General features: G+C 46.7%; 1 protein-coding gene across 2 annotated transcripts in view; it reads right to left on the bottom strand.

Annotated features, from left to right (window-relative positions):
* Window positions 1-17,846, bottom strand: part of SLC44A5 (solute carrier family 44 member 5) — a 200,862-nt gene extending 183,016 nt beyond the window's left edge. The window contains exon 1 of one of the 2 annotated variants that reach the window (XM_039484187.1): window positions 17,613-17,846. In XM_039484187.1, the coding sequence (XP_039340121.1) occupies window positions 17,613-17,649 (37 nt within the window). In that variant the 5' untranslated portion in view covers window positions 17,650-17,846. The remainder of the gene's footprint in view (window positions 1-17,612) is intronic. The other variant, XM_039484189.1, reaches the window with a different exon arrangement.
* Window positions 17,847-19,724: the final 1,878 nt, after the last annotated feature.

Genomic DNA, 19,724 nt, shown 5'->3' with positions numbered 1-19,724 from the left:
TCCCTGGTCAGGTGCCCCGCCGCCGGCGGCGGGGCGGGTCCGTGGTGCGCCCCTCAGGCAGGGGAACGCCGGTAGCAGTCCCTAGCGTGCCCCTCTAGCAGGGAGACGCTGGCAAGGGTCCACAGCGCGCCCCTCAGGCCGGGGAACGCTGGCAAAGGTCCACAGCGCACCCCTCAGGCGGGGGACGCTGGCAAAGGTCCACAGCGCACCCCTCAGGCGGGGGACGCTGGCAAAGGTCCACAGCGCACGCCTCAGGCAGGGGGACGCTGGCAAATGTCCACAGCGCACCCCTCAGGCGGGGGACGCTGGCAAAGGTCCACAGCGCACCCCTCAGGCGGGGGACGCTGGCAAAGGTCCACAGCGCACGCCTCAGGCAGGGGGACGCTGGCAAAGGTCCACAGCGCACCCCTCAGGCGGGGGACGCTGGCAAAGGTCCACAGCGCACCCCTCAGGCGGGGGACGCTGGCAAAGGTCCACAGCGCGCCCCTCAGGCGGGGGGACGCTGGCAAAGGTCCACAGCGCGCCCCTCAGGCGGGGGGACGCTGGCAAAGGTCCACAGCGCGCCCCTCAGGCGGGGGGACGCTGGCAAAGGTCCACAGCGCGCCCCTCAGGCGGGGGAACGCTGGCAAAGGTCCACAGCGCGCCCCTCAGGCGGAGGAACGCTGGCAAAGGTCCACAGCGCGCCCCTCAGGCAGGGGAACGCTGGCAAAGGTCCACAGCGCGCCCCTCAGGCAGGGGAACGCTGGCAAAGGTCCACAGCGCGCCCCTCAGGCAGAGGAACGCTGGCAAAGGTTCACAGCGCGCCCCTTGGGCAGGGGAACGCTGGTAAATGTCCAGATCCAGGAACCTCCGGCTCGGTTGGATAGACCGCGGCAGGCAGCTCTGGTTCCGCAGGGTTTTGCCGGGTCCTACGCCTCCCCGGAATCGGCAGCTGTGTCGGGCGGAAGCGGCTCGGCGTCCGCGTTTGCCTCCGTCCGTGGTGCCGCCCCCCCGGAGCAAAGGGCCCTGCCCTTTGTACTCCCCGCTCTGCCCCTCCCATAGCTGGGGACGGGGCGAACCCACCCTGGCCCCGCCCCCTCCGGCGGAGGACACGGCGCATCCCGGTCCGCTCCACCCCTCCCAGCACCGGGGTCGGAGCGAACGCGCCCTGGCCCCACCCTCTTGGGCGGAGAATGCGGCGCGTCCTGGTCCGCTCCGCCCCTCCCAGCGCTGGGGTCGGAGCGAACGCACCCTGGCCCCGCCCTCTTGGGCGGAGAACGCGGCGCGTCCTGGTCCGGCTCGGTAGGGGGCCACCCCGGCTCCCTACAGTACCATATGAAGAATTCTTTTGCACCCGGATCTTACAAACACTTACATACATACATAGCTTTACTCAGGGATGTTGTCTCATTGAAGTTTATGGGAAAATTCACAAGTAAAGTTATCAATGTGTTTAACCATTTACAAGATCCGGGCCATAATGAGTATCCATAATGGCCATGAAGATACCACTGACAGTGACACAAAAATTCCTGAAATATCACAATTGCCCAATAGACTAAAAAGGTTGCAGTTATCAAGTAACCAAAGTTTCAAAAATTGCCCTCACTATGCATTTACATGATAAACAATATTGCCTTTGAAAAAGTTTCTACATTCTATTGGGTAAATAATCTGCATTTTAAAAAAATCCTAAATACATATATTCACAATAGTCTAACAACAATAATAAGTCTTTAAAATTCCCTAGACGCATATTTATATGATACCCTATTATAATAGGCTCTGTCAATATGATGCATTTTTAAAGTCCTTAAATACGTATTTACATAATCCATACTTTAAACAGTCCTGAAATACATATTTACACAATAGACTAATCTCTCTAAAAAGCAATTGCAATCCATTGTGTCTAATCTCACACAGTTCTTTGAGGGATCTGTCTCTTTAATTTTGTCTTTTTCAATATTATCATTTAATTTAACTCATGTGGGGAAAAAATAGGATAATTGAGGGCCTAATACTGCTCTCATTGAAGCCTCTGAGAATTCCCTATTGACTCTAAGGGGTGCAAATTTGAGCCACAAAACTGTAACTCAAAACATGAAAAAAATGATATTTAAGTCTTAAATCTTTCTAGATAATATAGATTATTCAGTGAATGATGCTCCATACTTCTATACTTTGGAATACATAAGCAGAAGAAAACCAGCTAAGGGTAGAATTTCCATAGTCTAACTAATATAGTTGTCAGATACACAGCCATGGCACAAGAAAATTAATGAGTACTCTCAGAATTTTCAGCCAGCTAATAGTTAATTCGTCTTAATTAGGGGGTCAGTCTCCTAATGTAGGGCCTAATCCTGTTCTGAGATTAAGCATTTCTCATATTTATAGCAGATAGGGATCTTACTCATATGTTAATTTTAAGGATCAGCAAACCCACATCCAATATAATTTATGGCCTTGTGATTCCCCCCCCCAATGTGAGAGTTCATTTAATGCTTATGAAGCTGAAATGATAGTAACTTCCAGCTAGAGCCGTGTATTGTGTAGGCAGGTGCTGTGTGAGGGTCAGGGCCAACTCCAGACCCCAGCGTGCCAAGCGCGCGCTTGGGGCGGCATTTTGCCGGCAGGGCGGCAGGCAGCTCCGGCGGACCTTCCGCAGTCATGCCTGCGGGAGGTCTACCGGAGCCACGGGACCGGTGGACCTGCCGCAGGCATGACTGCAGAGGATCCACTGGTTCCACGGCTCCGGTGGAGCTCCCGCAGACGTGCCTGAGGATGCTCCACCAGAGCCGCGGAACCAGCGGACCCTCCGCAGGCACGTCTGCAAGAGGTCCCCCAGAGCCGCAGGACCGGCGTGCTTGGCGCGGCCAAATTCCTAGAGCCGCCCCTGGTGAGGGTCCCCGCATAGCTCTTCAACATGTACCTTAATTATGACCTGCGCTCCACCACCACCATTAATCCCGTCTGGAAACTCTCCTGAGCAGATATCACAACTTTGTTGTGGGTTTTTTTTAAAAATAGGCAAAATTGCAATAGGAAATCAAAGTTTCATTTGTGACTGTCCAAAGTTTCATCACAGAGGTGAAAGTCTAGTACACTAATTGACGATACTGCCTAGGCACCTGTTAAACTGTTAGTTCTCCTTTCATGTAGTCTCCCACTTTTCTATATTAATTTTGTTGCCATATTTCCTCCTATTGTGAGAACTTTCGCGATCTATAACTCTCTCATTTAGAGGCATGGATTGGGTTAATTGTTGAATTCATACAGAGACATGGATAATGTATATAATAAAAAACACATGGTCAGCTAGAAACAGAATATTTTTTCTCCAAAAAGTAACAGAACTTTGAGGTAAATTGTAATGCTTTTGAACAACGTGGACATACAAAGATCGACATATACCTCCTTTCCCCTATCCTTCCCCCATCCCCACTGACTTAAGATGGTTAAGTCCCCTAGCCATCTATCAAAAGCATTACAGAATAGCAGTAGCTGCTCAATAGTTGATGATATCATACTAGGAGTCCAATTTTCTATTCCCTCCCTGCAACTTCCCAAACATAAGTATCTTCCTGAAGTGTCATATGGCATGACTCATCCCAGGGGATCGATAGATTTGGTAAAATTCAGAAAAGTTTTAAAGTTATGGTATTCTGAAAATGTTAACAAAATTGTCATGAACTGGACTAAAACTGCACAGGACTCAAACAAAAACAAAAAAGGATTTTCTCACTACTACTGAAACCAACTCTGTGGTGTTGAAGAACTATTGATGATTTTGTTGCATTTATTCAAAAACTCACCAAAAATCCTTCTTTATGATCTTCCCCACAAAAGAGAGAAATATGGGTCTAATCTGGTCCCATTTAAGTCAACGGGAGTTCGTCATTGGCTTCAATGGGAGTAGGACCAGGCCCAACAGTAGCAAAGTTCTGACATTACCACCTGACTCTGCAACCAAAATGGCATTTCCTGGGCATTTCATAAACAATACTGGCTAATGGGAATTAGAGGGACTGTACAGAAAAGTTCCCATTAAGAATCAGTGAGCAGACTGTTTTAAATATTATGTTACAGTAATGTCCTGTCTGCTACAAATGCAGCCTAGCGATATTTTTTCCTTGGATTGCTTTTTAAATCTTTCTTTCCACATTACTTCAAGTGCAGGAAAAGAGAGAACCCCCACTTTGAGCTTGTGGGTTCAAAGAGGGACCAAATTTCAATGAAGCTATTCTCCCCACCAGATGAGGATTTGGCTTTGGGAGTATTTCTCGCTGCCACCAAAATATTCAGTCCACTTAACGCATTTGCCATGTAGTTATTTCTCTCAAGACCCCAAGAGGAACCCAGATTCAAATCCCTTGAATCTCTAAACACAAGGAAGCAGCCCACTTAAAGTCTCCCTTATCTCCTCTTCTTTGAATGATTACAATCCTTGTCTCCACAGAGTGTAATCAGCAGACATTTTAGTATTATATGGATTTCCAAATATATACAGAGAGAGAGACTTAGCCAAGTCCTGAACTTATCTAAGAGTTTATTAAAAGAATAAAAAAAAGAATAAAAATACACAATATCTATGAATCCAAGATATACATTCATAGGGTCTAATCTTATTAATCCCTGGAGAAATTTCTCCCTTTTCCTCAGTACAAACAATACAGGCAAAATTACGAATAATCAATGCAAACACACAGAATTGCAGACACAGGATTCTTATATGCAATTACCCAGTTCTTCTAATACTCACTAGCTTGAATAGAAGAAATTGGTTCTGAAAGATGAGCAGACTTGGTTAAGCGTCTAGACTGGTGTAGGTCCAGACGGCTAAGAACTCAGAACAAAGAACACAGAGACCCAAGTTCCCGCTCTCTGGGATTTTCAAATTCTCTTCCCTGATTGGTCCTTTGGTCAGGTGTTTCACCAGGTCTGTGTTAACCCTTTACAGGTAGACCTTAACCCTTAACTAACTACTTATGACAGAGGGACTGTACAGAAAAGTTCCCATTAAGAATCAGTGAGCAGACTGTTTTAAATATTATGTTACAGTAATGTCCTGTCTGCTACAAATGCAGCCTAGCGATATTTTTTCCTTGGATTGCTTTTTAAATCTTTCTTTCCACATTACTTCAAGTGCAGGAAAAGAGAGAGACATCTCTAGATATTAGCTGCTCACAACATGTATAAAGACCGGGAGGCCAAATTTCAATGAAGCTACTCTGATTTCCACCAGATGAGGATTTGGCTTTGGGAGTATTTCTCTGCCAAGAATCATCAAAATATTTCAGTCCACTAAATTTAACAGCATTTGCCATGTAGTTATTTCTCTCTTGAAAGACCCCAAGAGGAAGCAGCCATGTACAAATGTAAAGTTATCTTTCCTAACTTCTCTGAAACACAAGGTATAGCTGAAAATAAGGCACTTAAAGTCTGCAACTTATTTCCTCTTCTTTGAATGATTACTATAAATGTTAGTCTCACTAGACTGTAATCAGATCAGACATTTTAGTATTATATGGATTTCCAAATATATACAGAGAGAGAGAGAGAGCGCTTTACATGGTTGCTTATAATTATCTCATGAATACATTGTAATACAATATTACAATGAATAAAGTTTGTAACACAAAAACAGAGATACCAAATAATTATTCAATATGATTGTATTTATTAAATAATGTTTTCATGTTCCCACCCAAAAATAATTATGCTAAAATAACATTTAGATTCTTCAACATGGAATTTCATAGTGGGAAAAACAATAAAAAGTCTTGGATCTAGTTATCTTTCATGTGTTTTTTTAATAATTTTCCTTGCTATTTTTATTAATGATAAAAGAAATGACAGTTTGAACAAACATTTGTGTCCTCAAAATCCATATGTTCCTCCTGTTTGATCCTACAGTGAAGTTTAAATGCTTAAATTCATTTTGATAGTAAGAGAAATGTTAACACATGCAGGATCAAGACTTCACCAAAAGATCAAACAGAAGATGAAGTGAGGTACTAAGGGAGAACGTTCTTATTCAAAAAGAAATATCTGCAATAATAAACTAATTAAACAACAGGACACAAAGTAAGTTGCTACCTTTAGAATTCTCTTCTCCCATCTCCCAAGTTTATTCTATTGTGGATAACCTCTATTAAATCAATACAAATTAGAAAAATTCAGTCATACCTGAACTCTTTGTACTTATGTACTGCAGTGGTGTCCAAAGAGTTATTGATTGAGCTGATATACCATGCACAGTTGAAGCCCTTTATAAAATGGACCAAATTTAGATAATTTAGAAGGTTCAAATCCATTTACATCAGTGGAATTGCACTCACTTATATCATATTTGAATTTGGCCAAGCATGAATTAAGAGGCGATGGGAGATTCCGCCTTGAAGTGCCTGGCACCTGCCTGTTGAAATGTAAATACCACAAAGGGAGAGGAATTGTTTTGGGTAGTACATAGGTATTATTACTAGTAATGGGATGAAATTAAAGAGAATATGTAGTCTGACTCTCAAGAAAAAGTAATGATAGTGATGTCTATTAGTCTTTGGAATTCTAAAACCAGAGAAAAGAATAGTAAATGTACAATAGGATCAATTTTGCATTGGCAGGGAAATGACCTAGATGACCTAAGAAGTCTTGTAAGATTCTACAGGGTGATGTTTATTGTACAGTACCTTTGGTGCATATTTTTAAATAGTGGTGTCTTGTTTTACACCTGCAGTTTCTGAGACACAACTGCAGAGGCACTTTGAAAGTGAAATTTAGGTGACTGATTTAGAGAAGCAAGCAGATTTTACATATATAACCAACCTAAATTATTGTTAATATTTATTTGCATTATGATTGCACCTAAGAACCTCAATCAAGGACACGTTGAGCTAGGCTACATACAAACAACAAAGACAACAGTCACTGCCTCAGAGGACTTGTTCCCTGCCATTTGCAGATGCAAAAAAAAGAAAAGAAAAGAAGGCTAACTCAAGGTGAATTGAAAATAATAAAGATTGGCCCTTACATACGTATCTCCTCTCATCAATGCTACTTACTAAAATATTGTCTGAAACAAGATTTTTTTTAATTCTGTATCCTCCTCCCCCACACCATTTCTTCAGTGACGTTATAATCTAGGGTTTATTTCACTATTAGTTACTATGGAAATAACTGTGATGCCACATAATTTTGGCATTGTTAATGGCCTAGTCCTGCACCACTGAGGTCAATGGGAGTTTTGCCATTGGTTTCAACAAGAACAAGAATTAGTCAAGTGACAGAGGTGAGTGACTTATTATAAAAATAAAAGCCCTCTCGTTATTTTAAAAAAACCCTCAATATTAAGCTATGATGAGAAAGCAAGTGCTCAAGAATTTCCTTGTTTTTCACTTCCAGTGGCAATCTTCTCTACTGAGATGATCCAACACCAGATCAAAGTATGGGGGGAGGGAGCCCCAGAGGCAGGTAATTGCTCTTTTACACATGGAAAACCTGTATTCCATTTCATCTTGATATCTTTCCACTGGAAGATAGCAAACTGAAAGATTTTTATTTTTTTTCCTGAGGGAACAGTTATTTCCCTTTCACACTGAAAAAAAACTCTCTGCTGGAGAGAGAGCCTTGATAAAGTCAGCATCACTGTTCTTGATAAACTCTTCCTATTTTCTCCATTCTGTGGGCAAGAAACCACATTTCTCTGTTGCAAGATTACAGCTGTTCTAGGGAAGAATGAATCCTATTACCTAGATTTAAAAAGCTAATAAGCAGCTTGCCTCAAGGATGATCTTCTAGTCCCTTCATGCGCATGCAGAGAACCAATATGGCTAAAAAGATGTACTGTAGTTTTTAGAAGAGGATGACCCCAACCCCACCCAAAAAAGTCTGTATGTTTACTAAAGCCTTTTATCCAGCTATGTTCACTCCAATAGCCATCCAGACACTGTCCAGTATCTTGGCTTTCCATCAGCCAATCCAAATCTAGAAACCCAGCATCAGTTAGAGAACTTGTTAGCTCAGAGGGAGAGAAGGACAGCTAATAAGCTGTCCAGGGAGCCTGCAGTCTGCTGTCAGCCAGGAATCTGACTTGAGATCTCTTTTAAGGGGCATTCAGTTGATGCCAGAAGTCAATAGATTGAAGCTTTTGAGAAAGGTTTGCCTCTGTTGTTTATAAAATAGTAAAACCAGTGGTGGTCTGGCGAAGTAGGGTTCCAAGAAGAGAGGCTAAGGGCACCTACTCCTTCAAAAATATATGAGTGGGAAGGTAAATAGCCAACTATTAGCAGAGTCAGAAAAAACAATTGAGATGGTGAGTGACTATTATAGCAATTTCATGTAGAAGCATACAGTATTGCAGAGCCTGAATTTAGAAGGTATTGCACTATTTCATAGTATAAGGCCAGTAAGGTAGAAAGATTAATTCAAATTTGCTTTTCTTCATTATAAGACTAAAGTAATTATTTCCAATAACTCCTTAGGAGGCACATGCTAAATAGTACCTATAAGAAAAAAAGCACATGCAAACGGAGCGATAAAAGAAAGAAAAAATTATGATGAATGTGAAATTGCTTAAACAGCAAATATTCCAGTTAGTATATTTCAATTTGCAGTTCTGAAAAATTACAAGTTGAAATACAAGAATTTTTTCCAAATGCATTTTTCCATGTAAACACAGGTAACAGTATCATGCCAAAGGACTGCAGATGTTCCAAAGTAACATATTTAAAAAATGAAGCTAAAATAATGTTGTGTGATAACAGAATACAATTTCCAAGTCTTCTCTCCAAAGCAGAGCTTTCCTGATTGTAAGTGAAGGAATTATATGCTGCACTTACAGGAGTATGAATTCTATCTAAATACTGTGTTTCTGTGATCCTTCAGATGAGTGTTCTTCTATCCGCTTTTCTATGCATTGCAGACTATTATCACTGAAGTTAACTGCAAAACTATAGACTTCCCTGTATCAGGTTCTGTGAGTAGTTAAATGACTTATGCCTCTGAAGTTAATATTTTGGAAACATATAAAATTTCTTCCCTGAAGTTCTCTGATTTCTGGTGAGTGTCCCCCCTCCCCCCGAGGTTTGTTTATATTACCCTTTCTGCAAACAATTCCTTGGTTTCTTAGGCCTGGTCTACACTAGGACTTTAATTCGAATTTATCAGCGTTAATTCGAACTAACCGCTCAACCGTCCACACCAGGAAGCCATTTAATTCGAACTAGAGGGCTCTTTAGTTCGAATTTGGTACTCCACCCCGGCAGGTGGAGTAACGCTAAATTCGCACTTGCTAGCTCGAATTAGGCTTGGTGTGGATGCTAATCGAACTTAGCAGCTCCGGGAGCTATCCCACAGTGCACCACTCTGTTGACGCTCTGGACAGCAGTCCGAGCTTGGATTCTCTGGCCAGCCACACAGGAAATGACCCGCGAAAATTTGAATTCATTTTCCTGTCTGGGCGGTTTGAATCTGACGGTCTGGTTGCACATCGGGGCGAGCTCCGCAGCACCTGCAACGATGCAGAGCTCTCCAGCAGAGGAGTCCGGGCAATCCCAGAATAGAAAGAGGTCCCCAGCATGGACTGACCGGGAAGTCCAGGATCTGATCGCTGTGTGGGGTGAGGAGTCTGTGCTCTCAGAGCTGCGCTCCAACAAGCGGAACGCGAAGACCTTCGAGAAGGTCTCTAAAGCCATGAAAGACAAAGGATACAGCCGGGATGCGATGCAGTGCCGCGTGAAAGTGAAGGACCTAAGACAAGGGTATCAAAAAGTCAGAGCGGCAAACAGACGCTCCGGAGCCCAGCCCCAGACATGCCGCTTCTACGAGGCACTGCATGCCATTCTAGGTGGGTCTGCCACCAGTGCCCCACCAGTGACGGTGGACTCCGAGGACGGAATAGTGTACCGACAGTTCCTCCTCCCTGTTCGCCGATGGGGAAGATGAGGAAGGGTCTTTTGAGGACGGCGCAGGCGACATCGAACCCACTCCCGCTTTCCCTGACAGCCAGGATCTCTTCATCACCCTCACAGAGATCCCCTACCAACCGTCCCCGCCCGTTAACCCGGACTCGGAATCAGGGGAAGGATCAGGCGGTAAGTGCTACAAACAAGGAAACATTTATTTTTTTAAGAAACAGGGATATATATAAAAAATAGAAATACTATATAAAAATTTTTAAATATGAAACTATACAAACAGCAGGTCTACACATATAGGAATGGAGCAATAGTCCTCTGGGGATAGTTCAAAAAAGCTCTCAGAGAGCAGCTGGAAAAGCCTCAGCAAGAGGTTTCTTGGGAGAGGTGCTTTATTGGGTGCTCCGTTGAAGCACACTCTTCCGCGCCATGCCATCCTCAGGTACAGGGGGACCATCGCCTCTACGAGCATGGCAGCGTAGGGTCCTGGTCTGTGCAGGGCTTCTGTTAACATCCGCTCTCTCTGTGTGCGCCTGACACGCCTCAGGGTGATGTCGTTGTGGAAGTGCTGCATCTAATTAGTGGAATTAGTGTACTGTTACTATTGTGCATGGTAGACTTTTACTTTGCATAAGAATGACCCTCGCTTAACAGAGTTTTACTTTGCATAAGAATGACTCTCGCTTAACAGAGTTTTACTTTGCATAAGAATGACCCTCGCTTAACAGCCACGTGTTGCAGGCCTCAGAGGAAAAGCATACAGGGGTCTTTCCCGTTCACTGGCGGGAGATGCCGCATAACGCTCATCTTTTCTGCTTTGCACATTGCCTCCAGCAGGAGAGCACAGCTAAGCACTAACTGATAAGCACTCTGTACTGTAAGGCTTACCAGGACTTTGTGCAAGAGGGATGCAGCTGTCTCTCCTCGCTTGTGCGCTATCCAGTGCAATCGCGCCGCCAATGAGAGCGTATTCCGAAATCTCGGACTAGTTCCGAGATCTCCTGAGACTTGGTTCCCTGTTTGGTCTTCTTAACTGAAAATGACTAGACTGTGTTTACTGTTGGCAAACATGTATTTGTTCAAGGAAATCACCTACTTTTTCGCATCACACAGCTTCGGCTCCTTCCCGGACTGCCCCGCCATCCCCCTCGCAGAGGCTGGCTCAGATTAGACGCCACAAGAAAAAGACAAGGGACGACATGTTCCAGGAACTGATGGCCAGCTCCAGAGCGGAGGCGGCAGAGCAGAGACAGTCGAGGGAGAGCCTGTGTCAGCAGCATCGCACACACCTGGAACGGGAGGATAGGTGGCGGCAGGAAGACCAGCAGGCGACTCAAACGCTGCTTGGTCTAATGAGGGAGCAAACGGAGACGCTCCGGCGCCTTGTAGATGTTCTGCAAGACCGCAGTCAGGAGGAGAGCCCCCTGCAGTGCATCTGCAACCGCCTCCAACGCCAAGAAGTCCTGTCCCCCCCTCACCCAAAGTGACAAGACGGAGGGGCGGTAGGGGCTGTGAGAACTGTCCCTGCACCGCAGCACACCGATAATGTTAGAGACAACTGTCGCGCTGTAAATTTGTACAAGCTCTTTCCTTACAGCATCAACCAGTCCCAACTCCAAGTTCAAACCCCCCACTGTGTATTACATTATTAAAAGCGGTTTGGTGTTACTGACTGTTTCCGTCACGTTTCTGGTGTCAGAAGACTTTCTGTTGTTCTGTGGGGGGGGGGGGGGATTGTAATGTCAGTGCATAGCCCACAGTGCCATGCTACAGACTTGGCTGCAGGGTCAACTGCAGGGCACACACAGACTGCAGTCACTAGGCACCAGGGACAGTCTGTGTGGTGTATGCTGCCCCGGGTCTTTCCTTGATGTGTATGCTTGTGCAGGGTCCTGGTGCCTGACATCCCCGAATGTAAAGGCAGGCTTCCCTTCACATGCACTTGGATCCTCACGATCCTCCCCGGTGCCCTGAGCCCCAAAAAGACACCTCATCCAGGGGCAGCTACTCACTCTTCCCCCACACCCCTCACCCCTTCCAACGCCCAAACCCACAGCCGTCATGGTAACCCCTATCCAAAGACGGCACCCCTCGCCCCTTCCTGCAAACCCACCCATCAGTGCACACCTTAACCAGCACAGAATGCTTCCATGTTTCAACGAAGAAACAGAAATGCAAAGTCAACGAAAGATTTATTATTAATTACTAAAACATGTCCTTAGTTTTAAAACGTCCTTGGGAAGTGGGGGAAACTTGGTTTATGATCAGGCTCTCTTAAAATCAAGTGGACAGTCACAGGTTACCCTGCTCTGCGAGGAAACTCGCTTTCAAAGCCTCCCTGATGCATATCGCTTCCCGCTGGGATATTCTCTCAGCACGGGTGTCTGGCTGATCGTAAACAGCAGCCAGGCGATTTGCCTCAACCTCCCAAGCGGCAAAAGGTCTCGCCTTGCTCTCACAGAGATTGTGGAGCACACAGCAAGCAGCAATAACTACGGGATATTCTTTCGCTGATGTCCGAGCGAGTCAGTAAGGTCCGCCATCTCCCTTGAGACGTCCGAAGCACACTCCACCACCATTCTGCACTTGCTCAGCCGGTAGTTGAAGAGTTCCTTTTCAGTGTCCAAGGCGCCTGTATAGGGCTTCATGAGCCAGGGCATTAGCGGGTAGGCCGGGTCCCCGAGGATCACTGTAGGCATCTGCACATCCCCAACCGTTATTTTGTGGTCCGGGAAGAAAGTGCCTGCCTGGAGGCGTCTAAACAGACCAGAGTTCCTGAACACACGCGCGTCATGAACCTTGCCCGCCCACCCGACGTTGATGTTGGTAAACGTCCCCTATGGTCCACCACAGCTTGCAGCACCATTGAAAAGTAGCCCTTTCGGTTAATGTACTCGCTGGCCTGGTGGGCTGGTGCCAGGATAGGGATGTGAGTCCCATCTATAGCCCCACCGCAGTTTGGGAATCCCATCGCGGCGAAGCCATCTATGATGACCTGGACATTTCCGACAGTCACTATCTTTGAGAGCAGTTGCTCAACGATTGCGTGGGCTACTTGAATGACAGCAATCCCCACGGTAGATTTGCCCACGCCAAAGTGGTTCGCTACTGACCGGTAGCTGTCTGGCGTGGCAAGTTTCCAGAGGGCTATGGCCACTCGCTTCTGCACAGTCAGGGCTGCTCGCATCCGTGTGTCCTGGTGCTTCAGGGCAGGGGACAGCAAGTCACACAGTTCAAGGAAAGTGCCCTTACGCATCCTGAAGTTTCGCAGCCACTCTGTGTCATCCCAGACCTGCAGCACTATGCGGTCCCACCAGTCTGTGCTTGTTTCCCGGGCCCAGAATCGCCGTTCCACACCATGAACTTGACCCATTGCCACCATGATCTCCACTGCCCGGCGTACCCTGCTTTGTGAGAGGTCTGCGCCACTCTCCTCACCGTGCTGCCGGAGCCTCCTCGCCCGGTTTCTCAGCATCTGACTGTGGAAGAGGTGGACGATAACGTGCGAGGAGTTGACAACGGCCATAAGTGCAGCGATGATCGCAGCGGGCTCCATGCTCGCAGTGCTGCGGCGTCCGCGCTGTAACCGACCAGAGAAGGGCGCGAACAGATTTCCCGCCGGCGCTTTCAAGGAAGACAGGGAGGGCGGGATTGACGGTTCAATGATGACAAATTTTTCCCCCCAGCATGCATTGGGGGGAAATCCCACGATTCCAATGGGCAGCGGGGAGTGCGGGAACTGTGGGATAGCTTCCCACAGTGCACCGCTTCCAAAGTCGAAGCTGGCCCCGTGAATGTGGACTCAGAAGTTCGAATTTGTGTATTTAGTATGGATACACAAATTCGACTTATTAAGGTCGAATCCACAAATTCGACTTAAGTAGATTCGAAATAGTCCTGTAGTGTAGACAAGCCCTTAGGCTCATCCTGAAATCCTTTCTCAGGCAAAACACCCACTACTGGGGAAGCACTAATGGATCAAGTGCTTGTTCAGGTTACCATTCACTTCCATGAAGGAAAGCGAACCAGCTGTGGTCCTTAAGGGCCTCAGTGTGAATAACTCAAATTGTCAATTTTTGATTAAACAGATACAGTTATAAAGTTTTAGTCCACAAAGGTAAGTGACTAGAGTGAAATCCCTGCAAGCTGCGTGGACATTTTTCAAAGACACCATAATAGAGGCCCAACTTAAATGTATACGCTAAATTAAAAAACACAGTAAAAGAACTAAAAAAGAGACATTGTGGCTTAACAACCATGTAAAAGAAGCAATGAGAGATAAAAAGGCATCTTTTAAAAAGTGAAAGTCAAATCCTAGTGAGGTAAATAGAAAGGAGCATAAACACTGCCAGTGTAAAAATGTAATAAGAAAAGCCAAAAATGACTTTGAAGAACAGCTAGCCAAAAACTCAAAAGGTAATAACAAAATGTTTTTCAAGTACATCCGAAGCAGGAAGCCTGCTAAACAACCACTGGGGCCCCTGGACAATCAAGATACAAAAGGAGCACTTAAAGACGATAAAGTCATTGCGGAGAAACTAAATGAATTCTTTGCTTCAGTCTTCACAGCTGTGGATGTTAGGGAGATTCCCAAACCTGAGCCGTCCTTTGTAGGTGACAAATCTGAGGAATTGTCATAGATTGAAGTGTCACTAGAGAAGGTTTTGGAATTAATTGATAAACTTAAGAGTAACAAGTCACTGGGACTAGATGGCATTCACCCAAGAGTTCTGAAAGAATTCAAATATGAAACTGCAGAACTATTAACTATGGTTTGTAACCTGTCCTTTAAATCAGCTTCTGTACCCAATGACTGGAAGATAGCTAATGTAATGCCAATATTTAAAAAGCGCTCTACAGGTGATGCCAGCAATTAGAGACCTGTTAAGTCTAAGATCAGTACCAGCCAAATTAGCTGAAACAATAGTAAAGAATAAAATTGTCAGACACATAGAAGAACATAAATTGTTGAGCAAAAGTCAACATGGTTTCTGTAAAGAGAAATCATGTCTTACTAATCTGTTAGAGTTCTCTGAATGAGGTCAACAAACATATGGACAAGGGGATCCAGTGGACATAGTGAACTTAGATTTCCAGAAATCCTTTGACAAGGTCCCTCACCAAAGGCTCTTATGTAAATTAAGTTGCCATGGGATAAGAGGAAAGATCCTTTCATGGATTGAGAACTGGTTAAAAGACAGGGAACAAAGGGTAGGAATAAATGGTAAATTTTCAGGATGGAGAGGGGTAACTAGTGATGTTCCCCAAGGGTCAGTCCTAGGACCAATCCTATTCAACTTATTCATAAATGATCTGGAGAAAGGGGTAATCAGTGAGGTGGCAAAGTTTGCAGATGATACTAAACTGCTCAAGATAGTTAAGACCAAAGCAGACTGTGAAGAATTTCAGAAAGATCTCACAAAACTAAGTGATGGGGCAAGAAAATGGCAAATGAAATTTAATGTGGATAAATGTAAAGTAATGCACATTGGAAAAAATAACCTCAACTATACATAGAATATGATGGGTGCTAATTTAGCTACAACTAATCAAGAAAGAGATCTTGGAGTCATCGTGGATAGTTCTCTGAAGACGTCCAAGCAGTGTGCAGCGGCAGTCAAAAAAGCAAACAGGATGTTAGGAATCATTAAAAAAGGGATAGAGAATAAGACGGAGAATATCTTATTGCCTTTATATAAATCTGTGGAATGCCCACTCTCGCATACTGCGTACAGATGTAGTTTCCTCATCTCAAAAAAGATATATAGACACCCTCTGACTTACGCAATAGTTCTATTCTGGAAAGCCTTGAGTAACTCAAATTCTGCATAAGTCAGAAACGTATACTCATATGTTACGCAAAAATTACCGCAACTCAAAAATCCTATTTCTGGTTTATGGAACTTTTTCCATAAGTGCAAATTTGCATAAGTCGGGTCTTGCATAACCCGGGGAGTGTCTGTACTGGCATTAGAAAAGGTTCAGAGAAGGGAAACTAAAATGATTAGGGGTTTGGAATGGGTCCCATATGAGGAGACATTAAAGACGCTAGGACTTTTCAGCTTGGAAAAGGGAAACTAAGGGGGGATATGATAGAGGTATATAAAATCATGAGTGATGTGGAGAAAGTGAATAAGGAAAAGTTATTTACTTGTTCGCATAATATAAGAACTAGGGGCCACCAAATGAAATTAATGGGCAGCAAGTTTAAAACAAATAAAAGGAAGTTCTTCTTCACACAGCACACAGTCAACTTGTGGAACTCCTTGCCTGGGAAGGTTGTGAAGGCTGGGACTATAACAGTGTTTAAAAGAGAACTAGATAAATTCATGGGGGTTAAGTCCATTAATGGCTATTAGCCAGGATGGGTAAGGAATGGTGTCCCTAGCCTCTGTTTGGCAGAGGGTGGAGATGGATGGCAGGAGAGAGATCACTTGATCATTACCTGTTAGGTTCACTCCCTCTAGGACACCTGGCATTGGTCACCGTTGGTAGACAGGACACGGGGCTGGATGAACCTTTGGCTGATGTTGTTAAATCATAAAATTTGGTTTTCTGAGTTACAGCCATGTCACACAACATGCATATTACACCAAAGCAACAGTTTTATTTTCCATGTATGCTCCTTAATGTAAATTATCTGTGAGTATGACCAGCCTGCTGGGATGCAGAGAAAAGGAGGCTTGTTTCTAAGAGGTTTCTGCTCATTCTGAAGATTAAAGAGGGGAATATTTTGCCATGGAAATCTCATGCATAATTGTAAAAGGAAAACTGCACTTGGTTTTATGGAGATGCCTTTAAACAGATTAAGGAGCCTGCTAAACCTTGTCTTCTGCTGCAAATGAATTAGCTACTCAGGAGCAATTAAAGCAGCGCTCAAGCACGGAGATAAAGTTGTGCCCCCCGGTGACCTTCTGCTGGAGGAAGCGACGTTTCGGCTGGCAGGACTCGGGCAAGGAGACAAGCTGCTCTCTGAGTCCCAGTACACCGGCTGCAGGCTCTGCACCTCCTGTCCAGACCAGTCCTCCCCTACGCCCCAAACCAGAACACTGCGAAGCCGCCCAGTGCCACATCACCCCCACCCTGTGAACACAACCCCGCACCCCAGCTCCAAAATACTGTCTACACGCGCCCAGCACTCCAACGCTCCAGCCCCATCTCCGTGCTCCCCACCCCAGCACCCCACCTTCCCCAAAGCCAACCCCCCTCCCCTGCCACCCAATCCTGGGCTCCGGGTCCCCCCTAGCCTCAGCCCCCGCCTGCAGCAGGCGCTCGCACCTCTCCGCCCCAGACAAGCCCCCCAGAGCCGAGCCCGGCGGCGGCGATGCACCTGCTCCGGCCCCGGGGAGCAGGCGGCTTTCCGAAGAGTTCTGGCCCCCGCTCGCCCGCAGCCCTGCGCCCACCGAGCCCCAACTTTCCCAGCTCCCCGAGGAGGCAGCAACAAGCCCCCCGCGCCGCGGGGAGGGAGCCGCTCCCAAGCCCCTGTCGCCCCGCGCAAGGGGCAGGCAGGAGAGCCCCAGCCCCTTCGCTCCGGGCGGGGAGTCGAGGGGGCCCAGCCCCCGGGAGCTGCCGAGGGAAACAAACTCTTGCTGCGGCGGCGGCGGCTGTTCACTTGCTGGAGCCGCGATGTAAACAGGCCAGACGGAGGCTCCGGCTCGCCCCAGCCGCATGCACCGAGCGCCCGCTCAGCCTGGCGCCCCTTTCCCGGGGCGGACTTACCGTAGGGAGAGGTGGAGGCTTCCCCCTTCCTGGCCATCTTCCCCCGCTGCCCTCCGTGCTGGCGGCGCCTGGAGCCCGGGCGCCTCTTCCCAGCTCCTCAGCGCGCTCTTTGTTGCTGCGATGGCATGGGAGGCAGCAGCGGCCGGGCAGCTGGCGCTGGGCTCCGCTCTGCCGCCGCCGCGCTCAGCCCAGCTCCTGCGCCCAACACTGACCCCTCTGGTCCCGTCTGGGCGCCAACCAGCCACTGCGCCGAATCCGGGAGCAGCGGGCGGGGGGGGCGTTTCGGCAGCAGCGGCAGGCAGGAGAGGGGGAGTCGGGGGAGCTGTGCGCTCTGAGGGAGCCAACCCGGGCTGCGTGTGACACCTCCTGCCGCGCCCGGACCCCACACTCCGCGCGCCGAGCCCCCCTCCCCCCACAATGCCGCAGCAGCAGCACCGCGCAGGCGGCCCCGGAGCGCTGCACGCCCCCCGCCCCAAAAAGCAGCCTCCCTAACTTCTCCTGCAGCCTGGCCCCTGCCGGCACAGTAACTTTGGCAACTCCTGAGCAGGGCTGCGGGGCCTTCCCTGGGGGGGCGAGGATAGGAAGGGAGCGGCATAACTCGAACCCACCTTGTTGGGCGCGGGGGGTTGCACTAGGAAGATGGAAGTTACAAAGCCCATCTGGCTTCCAGGGTGGAGGCCGGAAGCTGAGCTGCTGATCGGGGTGAATCGGGCCAGCTGAGGACAGCAAGGAGCGCTCTCCCCGTCGGAAGAGCACCGGGGGGGAGAGCGCCTCTTGGAAAGATTGGCAAGCTGCGTCGTGTCCACGGGGCCATACTGTTTCTTGAGACATTTTGTCACGCATAGAAACTCACCAGTAGTTTGTTGCTTGAGCCTTTGACAAGTGGCCCTTGGACTTGGAAAGTTTCCTTTCCATTTTGTTATGCCATGATGGAGCTGTTCTTTCCCCTCGTGCTGACGAGTGTCTGGGACGGCCGGGTTGTGTCAGACATTTGTGTCCGGAGAGGTAGAGGGGGCATCCTGCATGCTTCCCAATGGCCCTCTGGGATGAGCGAGGCGGAACTTTTCCAAGACTTGCACATGGAGATTAGTCATTCTCCTGATCTGAATGCTTTTCATGATCAGGTAAAGGGCCAAGACTGATCTCAGTCCGTGCATCGTCCCAGCAGCAGTGTACATTACCTATGACAATAGAAACCTTCTCTTGTAGCAGCTAAGGGATCACTTCGGAAGAACGGGGAAGGCTTAATCCAGTGCTGAACTCCATTTTGAAAATCAGTATGGCTCAGTCAGCGCTGCAGCAAAAGGGCCCTGTAATAGAATCCCAGCCTCAGATTTACAGTTTAGTCCATTGTTAGCACAATGCCATTAAGATGATTAAGCAGTACGTTTCTGATCGCTGGTCCCCTTTCCCGCTTTTGCAATATCCCTATGTAATTCTTGACACAAGCCTGCCTAGATTTATAGTTTGTCGGTATATAAAAAAAAGACATTAGGGGAATGATACTATCAAAAGCCTGAACAAAAGAATGCCTATGTCAATATTTTTTTTGAAAAGCAGGATGAGATCCTCAAATTAAGGTGCTAATAAGTGCCAAATAATATTATTATACTGATGTGCATGTGAAAACTAAACTATGGGAGCTGTTCACATACATCTACTGAGACAGCAGGATAAAAACACAAAAGGAAGACCATGATTTTCAGTTATTTTACCAACAAGTTTTGAAGTAATAGCTGCAATCAGTCATTCCTATACATTCATCCCTGTGCATTGTGAGGGAGTCAAGTTTCACCAGGTTATGGCAACATTTGTTTTCCCTTTACAATGCCTTTGCAGCCAGAAGAGTTACTGTTCAACAGCTCTGATACCTGTGTGTATTCTGAATTCTAGCATTTTATATTGCTGTCAAAAATAAGATTTTGCTACTTTTTAGCACCGCAGAGCCACTGCAACATTGGGACAGCAAATAAGATTCTTCCTTGGCTCAGGTAACATCAACAGATCTGTTCACTAAATCTGTTGCCAAAGTGGCCTGATGTATAAAGCAGAAAGAGAACACAATCTAACCTACAGATTCTAGGTTGAGATTTCTGGGCTAGCAATTAGAAA

This window comes from Mauremys reevesii, linkage group 8 (assembly GCF_016161935.1).
Source record: "Mauremys reevesii isolate NIE-2019 linkage group 8, ASM1616193v1, whole genome shotgun sequence".
Classification (NCBI taxonomy): Eukaryota; Metazoa; Chordata; order Testudines; family Geoemydidae; genus Mauremys; species Mauremys reevesii.
This window is presented reverse-complemented; position numbering and strand designations above follow the sequence as displayed.